We start from the raw sequence: 16,937 nt of genomic DNA, 5'->3' as shown, positions 1-16,937 counted from the left end.
GGGTGAACAGGGAGTACAGGAGGGGACTGAGCACGCACCCCTGTGGAGCTCCAGTGTTGAGGATCAGCGTGGCAGATGTGTTGCTACCTACCCTCACCACCTGGGGGCGGCCCGTCAGGAAGTCCAGGATCCAGTTGCAGAGGGAGGTGTTTAGTCCCAGGATCCTTAGCTTAGTGATGAGCTTTGAGGGTACTATGGTGTTGAACGCTGAGCTGTAGTCAATGTGGATCTGTTTGAGCAGTAAGCAATTTGGAGAGGGTCTAGTGTTTCTGGGATAATGGTGTTGATGTGATCCATTACCAACCTGTCAAAGCACTTCATGGCTACGGACGTGAGTGCTACGGGTCTGTAGTCTTTAGGCAGGTTGCCTTTGTGTTCTTGGGCACAGGGACAATGGTGGTCTGCTTGAAACATGTTGGTATTACAGACTCAATCAGGGACATGTTGAAAATGTCAGTGAAGAAACCTGCCAGTTGGTCAGCACGTGCCCAGAGCACAAGTTCTGGTAATCTGTCTGGCCCCGCAGCCTTGTGTATGTTGACCTGTTTAAAGGTCTTACTCACGTCGGCTACGGAGAGCGTGATCACACAGTCGTCTGGACCAGCTGATGCGCTCATGCATTTCTCAGTGTTGCTTGCCTCGAAGCGAGCATAGAAGTGATTTAGCTCATCTGGTAGGCTCGTGTCACTGGGCAGCTCGCAGCTGTGCTTCCCGTTGTAGTCTGTAATAGTTTGCAAGCCCTGCCACATAAGACGAGCGTCGGAATCCTGTGTAGTGTGATTCAATCTTAACCCTGTATTGACGCTTTGCCTGTTTGATGGTTCTTCGCAGGGCATAGCAGGATTTCTTGTAAGCTTCCGGGTTAGAGTGCCGCAGCTCTACCTTTTAGCTCAGTGCAAATGTTGCCTGTAATCAATGGCTTCTGGTTGGGGTATGTATGTACAGTCACTGTGGGGACGACGTCATCGATGCACTTATTGATAAAGCCAGTGACTGATGTGGTGTACTCCTCAATGCCATCGGAAGAATCCCGGAACATGTTCCAGTCTGTGATAGCTAAACACTCCTGTAGCTTCGTCTGACCACTTTTTTATAGACCGAGTCACTGGTGCTTCCTTCTTTAATTTTTGCTTGAAAGCAGGAATCAGGAGGATAGAGTAGTGGTCAGGTTTACCAAATAGAGGGCGAGGGAGAGCTTTGTACGCGTCTCTGTGTGTGGAGTACAGGTGATCTAGAATTTGTTTCCCTCTGGTTGCACATTTAACATGTTGATAGAAATTTGGTAGAACTGATTGAAGTTTCCCTGCATTAAAGTCTCCGGCCACTAGGAGCGCCACCTCTGGGTGAATTGTTTTCTGTTTGCTTAATTCCTCATACATGCTGTCTGAGTACGGTCTTAGTGCCAGCATCTGTCTGTGGTGGGAAATAAACAGCCACGAAAAGTACAGCTGAAAACTCTCTAGGCAAGTAGTGTGGCCTGCAATTTCTCACAATATACTCTACTTCAAGCGAGCAAAATCTAGAGACTTCCTTAGATTTCGTGCACCAGCTGTTGTTTACAAATATGCACTGACCGCCCCCCCTTGTCTTACCGGAGTGTGCTGTACTATCTTGCCGGTGCAGCGTGTATCCCGCTAGCTGAATATCCATGTCGTCATTCAGCCACGATTCCGTGAAACAGGATATTACAGTTTTGATGTACAGTTGGTAGGATATTCGTGACCGTACCTCGTCTACTTTATTGTCCAATGATTGCACGTTGGTTAGTAGTGTTGACGGTAATGACAGCTTTCCCAGTCGCCTTCGCCGGATCCTGACCAGGCATCCGGCTCTTTGTCCTCTATACCTGCATCGCTTCCTTTAGCAAATAACAGGGATGTCGGTCCTGTGGGGTGTTTGGAGAATGTCTTGTGCGTCGTCTTTGTTGTAGAAGAAATCTTTGTCTAATCCGAGGTGAGTGATCGCTGTCCTGATATCCAGAAACTATTTTTTGCCGTAAGATACGGTTGCAGAAACATTATGTACAAAATAAGTTACAAATAACACGAAAAAAACACATAATAGCACAATAGGTTGGGTGTCCGCAAAACTGCTGCCATTTCTTCCTGCGCCATTTTAACACTCCTGACATAGTGAAAAGAAGGAAGCATGTACAGAATACAAATATTCCAAAACATGCATCCTGTTTGCAATAACATACTATAAAACTGAAAAAACGTTGGCAAAGAAATGAACTTTTTGTCCTGAATATTTGGGCCAAACCCAACACAACACATAACTGAGTAACTGCCTCCTATTTCCAAACATGGTGGTGGCTGCATCGTGGTATGGGTATGCTTGACATTGGCAAAGACTGGGAGTTTTTCAGGATAAAAAGAAACGGGATGGAGCAAAATCCTAGAGGAAAACCTGCTTCAGTCATGTAAGGGAATTTTTATGTTTGTGCTTTTCTGATAACTAACTATCTAATGCAAGTAGCTGACTGTACAAATCCTCTCTATCAGTAGCTGCAATTTGGCAGTAGGACAAGACCTTGTTTTGAGAATGAACTAAATATATCTCAGTTTCAAGGTCTCAGCTTAGAGAGAAGAAGCCTTGTGAGGTATTGGTCTGTCACATGTTATGAACCAGTATTTGTTGGTCACATGAATTAAATAAAATGGTAATGATTAATTAATTATGCTAAATCATGCAAATATAACTTGTCTGTGCATAGCCATATATAGCCAGCAGCATACCACCCTGCATCCCACTGCTGGCTTGCTTCTGAAGCTAAGTAAGGTTGGTCCTGGTTGGTCCCTAGATGGGAGACCAGATTCTGCTGGAAGTGGGGTTGGAGGGCCAGTAGGAGGCACTCTTTCCTCAGGTCTAAAAAATATGTATTTATCTCAATGACCCAGGGCAGTGATTGATACTGCCCTGTGTTGGGTGCTGTCTTTCGGATGGGACATTAAACAGGTGTCCTGACTCTGAGGTCATTAAAGATCCCCTGGCTAAACTCCCAAGCTGTCCCTCATACAGTCACCTAATCATCTCCAGCCTACAATTGTCTCATTCATCCCCCTCATCTCCCCTGTAACTATTCCCTAGGCCGTTACTGTAAATGAGAATGTGTTCTCAGTCAACTTACCTGGTAAAATAATGGATAAATAAAAAATAAAACAACTGCTGGGACTGCCCATTCAGAGTTTCTGATTGACATGTGTACTATGGTGCATTGAGTTGGTTGGAACCTCTCCAGTGCGCTGACAAAAAACATTGATTCATTTAAGATAGACTTTGAGTGTTCATCTGTATAAAAATATACAAAAATGATCAAAAGGAAAATCAAGGCGAGTAATACATAAAAAGGTACCCATAGTCTTAAAGAGAGAAGACTATTCAATAGTTTCAATAGTTACTCAGGCCCAGAAGCTAGGATATGCATATAATCGGTAGAATTGGATAGAAATCACTCGGAAGATTCTAAAACTGTTTAAATAATGTATGTGAGTATAACAGAACTGATATGGCAGGCAAAACCCCGAGGAACATCCATTCAGATTTTTTTTTTTGAGCTCCCAAATCATTCCTATGTTGGCCTATTGAATTTCCAACCAAAAAGCGCCCAGATTGCAGTACCTATGGCTTCCACTGGATGTCATCAGTCTTTAGAAAGGGTTTCAGGCTTATTTTTTGAAAAATGAACAAGTAGTTGTAGTTTTTCTAAGGTGTCCCTCATTAGGACTCTAGTCTTGTGGCGCGGGTGAATGAGGGAGCGCACTTCGTTATTTATCTCCGGTATTGAACATACTACATTCCGTCTTAAATTGTTTCATTCATTTACATATTAGGGTACTCAAGGATTGATTAGAAATGTTGTTTGCCTTGTTTGGACGAAGTTTACCGGTAACTTTTGGGATTCTTTGTCTGCATGTTGAACTGGTTGAACGGGTGGATTACTGAATCAAACGCGCCAACTAAACATACTTTTTTGGGATTTAAAGAAGGACTTTATCGAAACAAAACAACAATTTGTTGTGTAGCTGGGATTCTTGGGATTGCAAACAGAGGAAGATCTTCAAAGGTAAGTGATTTATTTTATCGCTATTTCAGATTTTTATGACGCCTCTGCTGGTTTGGAAAATATTTTTACTCTAGGTGTATGCGGGGCGCTGTCCTCAGACAATCAAATGCTATGCTTTCGCCATAAAGCCTATTGTAAATCGGAAAAGTGGTTTAATTACCAAGATTCTAAGCTAAAGAATGATGTGTGACACTTGTATTTTCATGAATGTTTAATATTAAGATTTTTGTAATTTGAATTTCGCCCTCTGCAATTTTACCGGATGTTGTCGTAGTGGAACGCTAGCGGGACACCTAGCCCAAAGAGAAGACTAGAGTGAGGGCGTAACGGTACCATGAAAAGCCCCGCTGACACCTGTCTTTAGGCATTTAGAAATGTCTTTGTGGTCTGCAGCCACTAATAAATAACTCAAGGTATTTTTGAGTATGTGGTGTTATTTATATGTATAGTGAGTAGCAGCAAGAAAACCGATTACCGAGTGTGTTTAGGAATAATACTAAGTGAATGTGGATGTGAAAGTTGTGTGACTGTGAGATATGGGATGTTAAGCTGAAAGATTGGCATTTGGATAACAAGAGTTGATTGCGCCTTCCGAGTGGCGCAGTGGTCTAAGGCACTACATCGCATCTGTGCCACGAGAGATTCTGGGTTCAAGTCCAGGCTCTGTCGCAGCCGGCCGCGACTGGGAGACCCATTGGGCGGCAGACAATTAGCCCAGCATTGTCTGGGTTAGGGGAGGGTTTGGTCGGAGGGTTTGTCCTTGTCCCATCGCGCACTAGCGACTCCTTTGGCGGGCCGGGCACAGTGCACACTGACACGGTCGCCTGGTGCACAGTGTTTCCGCCAACACATTGGTGCGGCTGGCTTCTGGGCATTGTGTCAAGAAGCAGTGGGCATTGTGTCAAGAAGCAGTGCGGCTTGGTTGGGTTGTTTCGGAGGACGCACGGCTCTGTACAAGAGTTGCAGCGATGAGACAAGACTGTAACTATCAATTGGATACCACAAAATTGAGGAGAAAAGGGGGTAAAAGTAAAAAAAAATATATATAAAAAAACAAAAAACAAGAGCTAATTCAAATTTTGAGAATATATGGATTTAAATGATTTACTATTAAGATAATAAGATTGAAATGTGGATAATAAGAGGAATGAAATTGAGCTATTAAGTATTGAGTGAATGAGAGCTGTCATGTGTGAAAGAGGTGAAGGAATGCCACAACCAGTTCTGTGTGAGCTGACTTTTCCAGTTCTGTGTGAGCTGATCTGTAACGTTATCTAGCGGTATGTCCAACACCGCCGTTGGATCTACAGGTAGAGTATAACATGTCTCAGAAATCAGATACTGAACATGTCTCAGAGGACAACGTCTCGTTAGGAAAGAGGATAACGTCTCGTTCAAAATGAGGATAGCGTGTCTCATTGGTAACGAGGGTAACATGTCTCTGAGGTTAACATGACTTTAGATTACATGAGGATAACATGTCTCATCAGTGGAGTTTGATGTATAACGTTATTATGTATGGAGATATGAAAGAAGAGAGAACTATTTCCGAATATGCTGTTAAACAGAGCTAGTGTAAATATCTAAACCCCTGTATGAATAGAACACTCGTCTTGATGAGGAATTTGTGATGTAACACAAATGTAAAATGGTTATTATGATGATCTGATGAGGTAAGAATAGAAAAATAATATTATGCAACTAGCACACCCACACGTAGACGTACATAAGTGGTGAAAAAAAGTATTCTGAGGAATGTTCAGAGTGGTCCTTTTAGGTTAAAGCATTGTACGGGACTTGACTTTCCCTGACCAATAGAACTAATGAACGCTTGGAAGATTTCCTCCACCCTGGTAATGCATTTTGAAATAAGCCCATATACCCTGTTAAATAGAATCAATGAATGTTGAACATGATTTTCTGTTAACTAAACTTAAAAGGCTACAATTTATTGTACTCCCGATGGAGTTTTCGTTGCTATCCCAAATGATGACGTTCTAAACCAATTCTCAGGTGCGAGACTTATTATGGACGGAGGGAAATCTACTGGGGACTGAGACAGTTCCAACCCAGTTAATACATATGGATCCCTCCAAGCCATTACATAGGAATCTTAAAATAACAGACATTTAATAAATATTGAAGCAGAAAATTAATATCCAACAGAGATTGGTAACATAACAATGTAGTCACTTTTTGAAGGTATACTAAAATTAAAACAATGCCTTCCAATATGGAGAAAGTTATGATGTTTGTTTTGTTTTAACCCTTGCAATAGGGGGAAAAGCATAACATTGTTTGAGAGTGATCCGAGTGATCCGATTTCTTCTACTGGAAAGAGTAGAAGGGTTTTAGTTGATGGAGACTAGTGAAAGTAACAAAGTGAATGATACTTGGCTTTAAGATAGCAATCCATTAATGCAATATTTTAGTAATTTGAAGGAGTATAACAGAGGGATTGAGCATTGATTTTAAATGAGAGGCTGCTCACTCTTCCAAGGCCTGGTCCACTGCTCTTGTGTTTAAATAATCTGTTGTTTGTGATTAGAGATAACCTTCCTGTGGAACAATTAATAGCCGCCAGTACACACTGAACTCAAACAGGCTGTAAGAGACACAGTGGGGACATTTTGGACAGTTTGTACATGATTGTACACTACCGTTCAAAAGTTTGGGGTCACTTGGAAATGTCCTTGTTTTTGAAAGACAAGCACATTTTTTGTCCATTAAAATAACATCAAATTGATCAGAAATACAGTGTAGACATTGTTAATGTTGTAAATGATTATTGTAGCTGGAAACGGCAGATTTTTTTATGGAATATCTACATAGGCATACAGAGGTCCATTATCAGCAACCATCATTCCTGTGTTCCGATGGCACGTTGTGTTAGCTAATCCAGGTTTATCATTTTAAAAGGCTAATTGATCATTAGAAAACCATTTTGCAATTATGTTAGCAGAGCTGAAAACTGTTGTCTGATTAAAGAAGCAATAAAACTGGCCTTCTTTAGACTAGTTGAGTATCTGGAGCATCAGCATTTGTGAGTTTGATTACAGGCTCAAAATGGCCAGAAACAAATAACTTTCTTCTGAAACTCGTCAGTCTATTCTTGTTCTGAGAGATGAAGGCTATTCCATACGTGAAATTGCCAAGAAACTGAAGATCTCATACAACGCTGTGTACTACTCCTTTCACAGAACAGCGCAAACTGGACCTAACCAGAATAGAAAGGAGTGGGAGGCCCCGGTGCACAACTGAGCAAGAGGACAGACGCCTCTCAAGTCCTCAACTGGTAAATTATGATATACCGGTATTGATGCAGGGACTGGTTTGGGTTTTTACTTGACCTTCTATACCGGTATTTGAATGTTTGGTTTGTTAAATATGATACGCCATATGTAATGTCCATTTTGAGGTTACGTCGCTACTTGAGTCATCTCTCTCCGCGCCACTTTCCACTGACCTAGCCACGCCCCCTGTCACTCAAGGAGCATAGTTGATGTTCTTCAACCACGAGACACTTGCCTTCGGTCTGCATGGTCAATGTAGCAAATTCAAGTGTTGATGATAACAATGCTATTTTCACTTTGCTTCTTAATATAAATCCACTAGCGTTCTATGTCACTATTAGTTTGTGTTGCTTACATCAGCAAACAACTAGTTTGTATTTTCTTAGCAAATAGCCCTAAATCTTGTGAGACGCTAATTGTTACCGGCTAATAGCTAGGTAGCTAATAAAGGTACTGAGTAAGAGCAAACGTAGCTAGCTAATACAGCCCGAAAAGACCTAAATCAGCATGTTGTTTGTGAAACAGTATCTTATAAATCAAAGAGAAATATGCAAAGCATGAACATGTTAACAACATGAAGTAACTAAAAACATGCAATTTAGCCAAAGTTTATAGGGTCCCCTAGGAAACACGTATCAACACTTACGTTCCTACACTGTCACAAATCCTCCCTGGCATTTTAATTTGTTGTCATCTCAAACAACACTATTCAAAGTGCCCACTATTATATTCTAACGATTGAATTAGATTAGTCATTCTATTTCCATGATTCCAACAGTTTTGCTCTAATTCGCAAGTCAAATCGCAATTGCAACATTTGGTTAAAAATAAAATAGGTGCAGCACTTACGTGGCAGTTCGGAAATTATCTAAATTGAGCGGTGGTGTAAAGTAAAAATACTTTCAAGTACTACTTAAGTCGTTTTTTTTTTGTATCTGTACTTTACTATTTATATTTTTGACTACTTTTACTTTTACTACATTCCTAAAGACAATACTGTACTTTTTACTCCATATGTTTCCCTGACACCTAAAAGTACTCATTACATTTTGAATGCTTAGCAGGACAGGAAAATGGTCCAATTCGTGCACTTGTCAAGAGAACATCCCTGGTCATCTACTGACTCTGATCTGGCAGACTCACTAAACACAAATGCTTAGTTTGTAAATTATGTCTGAATGTTGTTGTGCCCCTGGATATCCGTAAAAAAAAAAAAATTAAAACAAGAAAATGGTGCCATCTGCTTTGCTTAAATAAGGAATTTGACATTTGTATACTTTTACTTTTTATACTTAAGTACATTTTATCAATTACATTGACTTTTGATACTTAAGGATATTTAAAACCAAATACTTTGACTTTTACTTGAGTCATTTTCTATTAACATATCTTTACTTTTACTCAAGTATGACAATTGGGTACTTTTTCCACCACTGCAATTGAGTGCAGGAAATGCAGAAATGATAAAAGTGCTGAAATTTGTTTTGGTTGAAGTTGAATTGAACAGTATAAAACAATCGGAATGGAGAAAGACTCATTGAAATCACATTTGCAACCCTAGGATCACTCTTTAGCAAATGTAGAAAATTATTATTCAAAAACAAAAAATACAGTCAAATACCGTCATACCACCGGCCTGAGAAGGGAAACATGAAAAGATGGTGAAATCAGGTAATTAGTGAGGAGTTGTGATCTGTAAGTTACCTTGTTGACACTCCAGAGGACCCCACAAACTGGGGACTCAGCTTCTTACAGGGCAAGCGGAGCAGGAGGTTCCTGGTGGAGAGCAGTGGCGATCCGCTTGCTCCTTCTGGCTGAGGGCTGGAGTCTCACGTGGGCATTGTTCCATAACTCTTCTGCACACCTGAACCACTTCGGTCTGAACTTCGGTCTGGCGCGGAGTAAGGGCAGGCTGATAACCCAGAACATACTGGAAAGGAGTCAGCCCAGTGGAGGAGTGTCATAATGAATTCTGGGCGTATTCTGCCAAAGGAAGGAATCGGGCCCACTCCCCCTGCATGTCCTGGCAGTGACTCCCTCAGGAATCTCCCCAGCTCCTGGATCATCCTCTCCACTTGCCCGTTAGACTGAGGCCGGTACCCAAAAGTGAGGTGGACAATGACCCCCAGCTTCTCTATGAAGGCTTTCCAAACATGGGACTTGAATTTGGGGCCGTGGTAAGAAATGATGTCCTCCGGAAGGCCATAGTAACGGAAGACCAAGGCCGCTGAGGCACGGGAAGGGTACGTTGTTTCGCTGCAGGAGCATGCCAGGGAGTTTTGGATTGAGTACATACTGAACATGTACATCTTACATTGGTATACAATATACAGCATACATTTATTTCCAATGGATCACATCTTACTAAGATGAGCAATTTACTGAAAGTACCAATGCGGCCATTTTTAATCTCAATATCAAATAATTTCTGGGTAACATTACTGTGGATGTTTTCAATTAAAACAGGCAAAAATAAACTTTAAGAGCAATTTCTCTACAAAGAATTTGCTGGGAGTGGTATGAGTGGGGAGTGGAAAACTGATATTAGCAGAGGTTTGGAACTCCTATTGGTCTATTAAGCAATTTACCAGCAGCCCAAACTAATAGTGGAAATATCAAATACAGGTTGATCGTGTTTTTGACTGCACTGGGCCTTTAAGCTCATTCTTGTACCTTTACACAAGTATATCCTCAAGTTACTATTGAAACTGTCTTATTTTGGTTGCTTGGTTTATTAGACCTATCCTCCACATCCACCCTTCATAAGGCCAAGATATCGCTGTAGTCACCCACCTGACCCAACAGGCTTCAACACACATGGAAGAGGTAAATATTAACAGCAGTGAGTCTAGAGGCCTAGCAGGTGTGAAAGGTGAGAGTAACAAATGATTGAGACTTGCGCTGGTGTTGTACTTCACTTGTCACAGAGCCACGCAGCAGATATTTGAACATACTGGGCCCGGAATGAAGATCAGCCCCGAGACTGAACGTCCTGTGGTACCCAACGGACCAGCTCAAAGTCCTGTGGTCCAGAACAAACCAACAGTGGAGCCCGTTTGTGAGGTCCAAGACCAGCAGAAAAGCCTGGCTTGGTTTAGGGCATAAGGCACACCTCCCAGTTGACATTTCTCACACCGTCCAGAAAGACTAGAATAATATACAGAACCTTTGCCTATTTTGCACACCGAATTGTTTGTTTGGCAACGGTTGAGTGATATGGTCGGAGATTGATTGTCATCTTCCACAGGTCGTCTGGGATCAGACACTAAATAGATGGATAGGAGCTAGAGGCAAACTTTCATTAAAATAAAACTGACCGTCAAGGCATTTGAATGGTGAGCATTTCATAGAGTATGTTTAGATGTAAATTGCATTGCTATTTCATTTGAGCAGTGGGGAACAGGCTGTGTTCTCCCATGGGTAACAATAATAGCAGCATGTACTCTGAAAAATGACAGGTCAAAGTCTCAACTTAATCCTACATGAGGCTTAACTCCTCATACTGCATCAGCCAATCATGGCTCTGCCTGGTGTTCACCCCCCCCCCCCCCCAACAGCTGTTTGTGCTCGACCATTTAGCCTGGGAATACACAATTTAATGTTTTATCCACGTTTAGAATGCTGGGCACTGCCACGTACAATATGTGCATGTTATGTAGTAAATACAGTGGTGTAGATTACAGGAACCCCAATTTAAAAAATAAAAAAGTGCTAGAAGCATCAAGCTTATCAATAACCCACCAATTTGACAGCACATATTGTAATAAAGTTTATTTACAGGCTGTAATAGAACAAAGAAATGTCTGTACACTTGTGAAGTTGGGAGGGACTACAGGACACATAGAAAAAGAAAAAAAGACAGGAAACAAGGACATTTAAAAGTTGAAAGTGCTTTGGTTCTCAGGGATCTGGAAAGCGTAGCCGTCAGTTGTGATTTCCGGAGCAACAGTCTCATCCTCCTCATCCTGAAAGCAAGACAGATGGTGTCACCAGAACAATAGTTTGAATTGCAACTTCAACCACTCATTTACCATGGCCCGCATTTCACTCAACAAAGCTGTTCTCTACCAATCTGCTGCACCATACCAATAACACATGTTCACATTATTGCGACTGTAAAAGGCCAGATGTAAAAAGGCCAACTTGGGGAATAAAACCCAGCTCATGTTCAATGTCTCCTTGAATGGACCTGAAGGAGACGAGCTAAAGAGGACATAAGTGTATATGGACTTAGTCATTGCTTGGTAAATGTCTCACCTCGCCAGAGAAGTACTTCTCAATGAGACTGAGAGATGCCTTGTAGACCATCTCGTTCTCGTGGGACTGCAGAGCCTCGATCCTGTCCAGGCCGCCACACTCCTCGATCATCACGCACAGCTTCTCCACCTCGCCGATCTTCTCTCCTGCCTGAGAGCACGAGTCACTTATTATGGGCTTTTACACACAAAACCATTTTTAATTTTAAACCAATAAACAAATCAAATTTGAAAATAGCAGATCAATGCTAAAACATGAATGTCTCAACAACCGGGCTATGGGAGATACTTGGAGTGGTAGCTCCCATGCATAAATCGCAGAGATTAATATTTGCCAGTCAATCAAAACCCACAGATCAGCACAGTGCAGCTGTCTCTAGGAACCACAAGGCAAACTGTCAGTGTTCTAGGGTGCTCATTAGCCATAATGTGTTACTGATAGAATTCTGGGTTGCAATAGGAACCTCTTGACCTTCATACTGAGCGTGTCAGACTTAATTAAAAGCACTACCCATTGTCTCTTCTCACATACCAGAAACTGACTTACCAGGAAGATGTTGGTTATGGCATCCAGAATGACCAGGATGGTCTTGCTGTCCTTGGCAGAGAGCAAGTTGAGCAGGGGCTCCAGCACGTTGGCCTGGACCAAGTGAATCACCTGCTCCACCGTTCCCCCGCTGGTGTAGTTGGTGATAGCCCACACCGCCTCCTTCTGGGTCTTATAGTCTGCCTGGTTGAAGAAAGAGACACAAGGCAGTGTCAAAGAGATAGCAAGGACTCATCTTTGTATTTGTGCCATTATAGTGTCTATGACAGCACGGTCATCGAGGCAATATCCACCAGAGTAGTACATTTCCTTCACGATTGGTTGATCATTCCTGATGACCCAGTTGGACATGACACCAACAGGGTAACCAGGAGGGATCAGCCAATGAAATCCCACCCAGTCAAGTACATTCAAATTGTGGGAGCTCTTATTAACGGCACTGCCCATGCTAACACAGCATTTTGGCCACTAGAGGCCCCCATCACTATGGGCAGGGCTCCCTTCATGTATAGACTCATTCACAGCTTTCATTTCTGCTGTCGGCAAGGAGTGCTGATGTTTGCGGAGCAGCACAAGACAAACCAGGCGTAAGGTCAGTAGGCATGAAACTGAAGAACAGTCAAAACGGGGAGGTAAAATCTGGGGCTGCATGTAGCAACCATCTAGGATCAGGTCCTAAAAGGACAAATCAACCTAGTCCATCAGCCCTTGATGCATACTAGCCCATGAATGGTTTGCCCCCTAATGAACAACCCACGAACCCTTGTCATACCTTTTTGAGAACGTCCACCAGCAGTGGCACGAGGCCGGCGTTGACGACTTCCTGGATCTGGGTGTCCTTGCCAGCTGTGACGTTGGACAGGGTCCAGGCCGCCTCCTTCTGGATGTTGGACTTGTGGTGGCGGAGAAGCGCGGGGAACATTGTCAGCGCGCCAGAGTTCAACACACACTGAGTCTGCTCATCTGTGCCAGTCACAATGTTACCCAGCGACCTCAAAGAGGGAGTCTGGGAAAGGGGGGGGGGGGATTAGGATGCAAGCTTCACACTTGATTGATGTCTGACAACAAGCTTTCCTCAGCAACTTGGAATGTCTCAACAACCGGGCTATAGAAGCTACTTGGAGTGGTAGCTCCCATGCATAAATCACAGAGATTAATATTTGCCAGTCAATCAAAACCCACAGATCAGCACAGTGCAGCTGTCTCTAGGAACCACAAGGCAAACAGACAGTACAGGGACAATAAAATTAAAAAAAAGCCTAGTAACCGCGACAAAGGGACGTACCACGATGGTGAGCTCCCCGGAGCCGAGCAGCTGGACGAGGCGGGGCACCAGGCCGGACTGCACTACCACCTCGATGCGCTCGTTAGGGCCGTCTGTCAGGTAGGACACGGCCCAACAGGTGTCAGCCAGCACCTCCTTGTCGTTGTGATGGAGCAGGCACACCAGCGTGGGCAGCAGTAACTGCACAGCCGCCAATGGCGGGGCAGGGTTCTTGTTCCGACACAGGTTGGACAATGTCCATGTCACATTCCTCAGGTAACCAGACTAGAGGGAGCAGGGAGATGTCTTTAGAGATCAATAAGCCACACAGTTATCAGCTATATTTAGATTTATAGATGCATCAAATTGAGGTAATGTGCCAAGATAAGAAAGCTAAAGCAGTCAACTGTATATAGCACGATATCATAAATAGTTGACGTCAGAAGTTTACATACACCGTCACCAAATACATTTAAACCCGGTTTCACATCCTGACATTTAATCCTAGAAAAAAATTCCCTGTCTCATGGCAGTTAGGACCACCACTTTATTTTAAGAAATGTGAAACGTTAGAATAGGAGAGAATGATTTCACCACATTCCCAGCAGGTCTGAAGTTCACATACACTCAATTATTATTTGGTAGCATTCGATTTAAATGGTGAAACTTGGGTCACATTTTAGGTCGCCTTCCACAAGCTTCCCACAATACGTTAGGTGAATTTTGGCCCATTCCTCCTGACAGAGCTGGAGTAACTAAGTCGGGTTTGTAGGCCTCCTTGCTCGCACACACTTTTTCCAGTTCTGCCCACAAATCTTCAATAGGATTGGGGTCAGGACTTTGTATGGCCACGCCAATACCTTGACCTTGTTGTCCTTGAGCCATTTTGCCACAACTTTGGAAGTATGCTTTAACTTCCTGACAGGTCTTGATATGGATTTATTGAAGCAACATCTCATTTTCCTGCCTCGTGATGCCATCTATTTTGTGAAGTGCACCAGACCCTCTTGCAGCAAAGCACCCCCAACAACATGCTGCCACCCCATGTGCAGTTACAAACTGTTGTCTGGCTTTTATTGGTACACAATAGTATGCATCAAGGGCTGATGGACTAGGTTGATTTGTCCTTTTAGGACCTGATCCTAGATGGTTGCTACATGCAGCCCCAGGCTAATTGGCGTAATATCAGTCAATCAGGAGCTTCTAAAGCCATGACTGTTTAAAGGCACAGTCAACTTAGTGTATGTAAACTTCTGTGTGATACGGTGAAATAATCTGTCTGTAAACAATTGTAGGAAAAATTACTTGTGTCGTGCACACAGTTGATGTCCCAACAGACTTGCCAAAACTAATTTGTTAACAAGAAATGTGTGGCGTGGTTAAAAAAACGGTTTTAATGACTCCAACCTAAGCGTATGTTAACTTCCGACTTCAACTGTAGCTGATGACAGAGTGGTATTTCCTGCAGCACTTGCTAACAAATTCCACAACAACCCATAAGCTTTTCCTCATATGTAAACAGCTTACAGAGAACACAGACAGGTCAGGAGCAGCCAGCAGAGTCAGGAGGGGTTCAATTGCACCGTGCTTGATGACCAAGTCCCTATAGATGGAGCCATCACCTGAGGAAAAGGGAGGAATCAGGCCAAGTAAAAAAAAATGTGGTCACAGAAGACAGTTGATCCGGCATACAACCACAGAGTAAGGCTTATTGCAAAAGGTATATTGAATTAAAACACGATCATGTAGTAGTATTTTCAAAAGAATAATGCTGATAAATTGATATTGTTACCTGCCTGGTAGCAATAATCTTTATCAGAATTTCTAGTTCAACAAACAAAGATGTTTGAAAGATACAGGGTTTGACAGGAAGTTATTCCAACAAACACGGGAAAATCTTTCAGATCACTGTTCCTGTACTATCAATGACAATGGCAACAGTCATGCCATAGTCACTTTCGATACAGGTTTATAAAAAAATAAAAAAAAAAAATAAAAAAAAAGTGCCTTCTCATACCAGCGATGTTTCCCAGGGCCCAAACAGCCTGCTCGCTGATGTGGGGGTGCGGGGACATCACCAGGCTGATGAAGGCGGGGATGGCCCCTCCGGCCACCACTGCGGTGGTTTGGTCCGAGTTTCCAGAGGCGATGTTGGTCAGGGCCCAGGCTGCCTCGAACTGTATGGGAGGACACTCTGCAAGGCCCAGAAAGCTGACAAAGTTTGAGATGAGCCCGGCGCCGATGATGCGATCAATGGGAGGGTGCCTCTCTCTGGACAGCAGCTTCCTGTGGTGAACGGCCAGGTCAAAAGTAACGGTTAGGGACAGACAAGGCAACAGAACAGAAACAGTGATTACTCAAAACCAGTTTCCAATGAAACGCTTACCGACTTACCTGGCTGCCTGGGTAGCCTGCACCTGATGATCAAGGCTTTGGCTATTTACGCCAGCCACAATCTCCTCAACCGTCCAGTGCTGTGCAGGCTATGGAAACATGACAGGATTACAGATGAATTACGTGACATGCCACCTGTGGAGCGTCTGCATGTGTAACAGTATAGCTTCTCGCCCCTACCTGGGCTCGAACCAGGGACCCTCTGCACACAGTTGCCCTCGAAGCATCGTTACCCATCGCGCCACAAAAAACGCGGCCCTTGCAGAGCAAGGCTGAAACGTCACCGATTGAAACGCTATTAGCGCGCACCCCGCAAAATAGCTAGCCATTTCACAACGATTACACATGCATGTCAATGGAACAAAGTGACGAATATAAGCGCTAACAGGCCTCTGAGAGTACAAGACAACAAGGCGCCAAATCAATCTCTTGAGAAAAGGTCCATGATTGGCTTGCTCACCATCTGTTGATGGCCTGTACACAGTCATAATCCAAAGCTTGCCGTTGCCTTGTTTGAGTTTCAAATAAGGGTAGTTAGAGTATGGATGCAAAATAATACCTGTGCATTTTGGTCCTTCTCTTGGAGTGGAGACGTAGGCTCATCTGGGCAGATACTGACGTTCCTTCTTTTGAGAAGCTGGTCATCTTTCTTTGCCTTTCGAAGTTCAACGTTGACCTCGACTCTTCTGCGCCTCAATTCCTGCACATAAATAATGTCAAGTTGAAATACTGTAAACTATGTGTCAATCAAGATTAGGCAACAAAGGCGGTATCAACTTACGTTGGTATCTTTGCCCTTGTTTTTGAATTGGGTGATTCGATCGGCGTCGTTAGCAGTTGTCGACATTGTTTTCGTTGCTTATTGAACAAGGCGATGACTTCGCTGTAGTATTGATTACTAACGTGAAGGGGAAAAGTTAAAATATTAGCTATGTGCGTGCTTTAAAAAAAAGAACCAACGTTTTTCCTAGATAGCAAGACAGTGTCGCTTTCCTGCTGCCCGGCAAACTATAATCTAACGTAGATCACCATGTGGCCGGTTGAAATCGCGCAAACTGACCATTTAATCATAACCAGTACACCAGAAAACAAGTAATAATTTAACAATATATCAACG

General features: G+C 43.0%; 1 protein-coding gene and 3 non-coding genes across 4 annotated transcripts; all 4 read right to left on the bottom strand.

Annotated features, from left to right (window-relative positions):
* Nucleotides 1–11,115: 11,115 nt before the first annotated feature.
* Nucleotides 11,116–16,720, bottom strand: LOC110485995 (importin subunit alpha-1). The gene is made up of 10 exons (XM_021557269.3): nt 16,602–16,720; nt 16,380–16,520; nt 15,821–15,909; nt 15,444–15,712; nt 14,954–15,048; nt 13,448–13,711; nt 12,935–13,168; nt 12,163–12,345; nt 11,617–11,766; nt 11,116–11,324 (listed from the first exon to the last, which is right to left on the bottom strand). The coding sequence occupies exons 1-10, from the start codon at nt 16,665–16,667 to the stop codon at nt 11,235–11,237; spliced, it is 1,581 nt and encodes a 526-aa protein (XP_021412944.1). The 5' UTR covers nt 16,668–16,720; the 3' UTR covers nt 11,116–11,234.
* On the bottom strand, nt 11,873–12,007 carry LOC118938639 (small nucleolar RNA SNORA84). Its single transcript, XR_005035846.1, has one exon. It is a non-coding gene; the product is annotated as a small nucleolar RNA SNORA84 (small nucleolar RNA).
* On the bottom strand, nt 13,249–13,383 carry LOC118938638 (small nucleolar RNA SNORA84). The gene has a single exon (XR_005035845.2). It is a non-coding gene; the product is annotated as a small nucleolar RNA SNORA84 (small nucleolar RNA).
* Nucleotides 15,270–15,395, bottom strand: LOC118938564 (small nucleolar RNA SNORA71). The gene has a single exon (XR_005035773.1). It is a non-coding gene; the product is annotated as a small nucleolar RNA SNORA71 (small nucleolar RNA).
* Nucleotides 16,721–16,937: the final 217 nt, after the last annotated feature.

This window comes from Oncorhynchus mykiss, chromosome 13 (assembly GCF_057628025.1).
Source record: "Oncorhynchus mykiss isolate SJ-2025 chromosome 13, ASM5762802v1, whole genome shotgun sequence".
Classification (NCBI taxonomy): domain Eukaryota; kingdom Metazoa; phylum Chordata; class Actinopteri; order Salmoniformes; family Salmonidae; genus Oncorhynchus; species Oncorhynchus mykiss.
The sequence above is the reverse complement of the archived record's forward strand: the minus strand, read 5'-3'. Positions and strand labels throughout refer to the sequence as shown.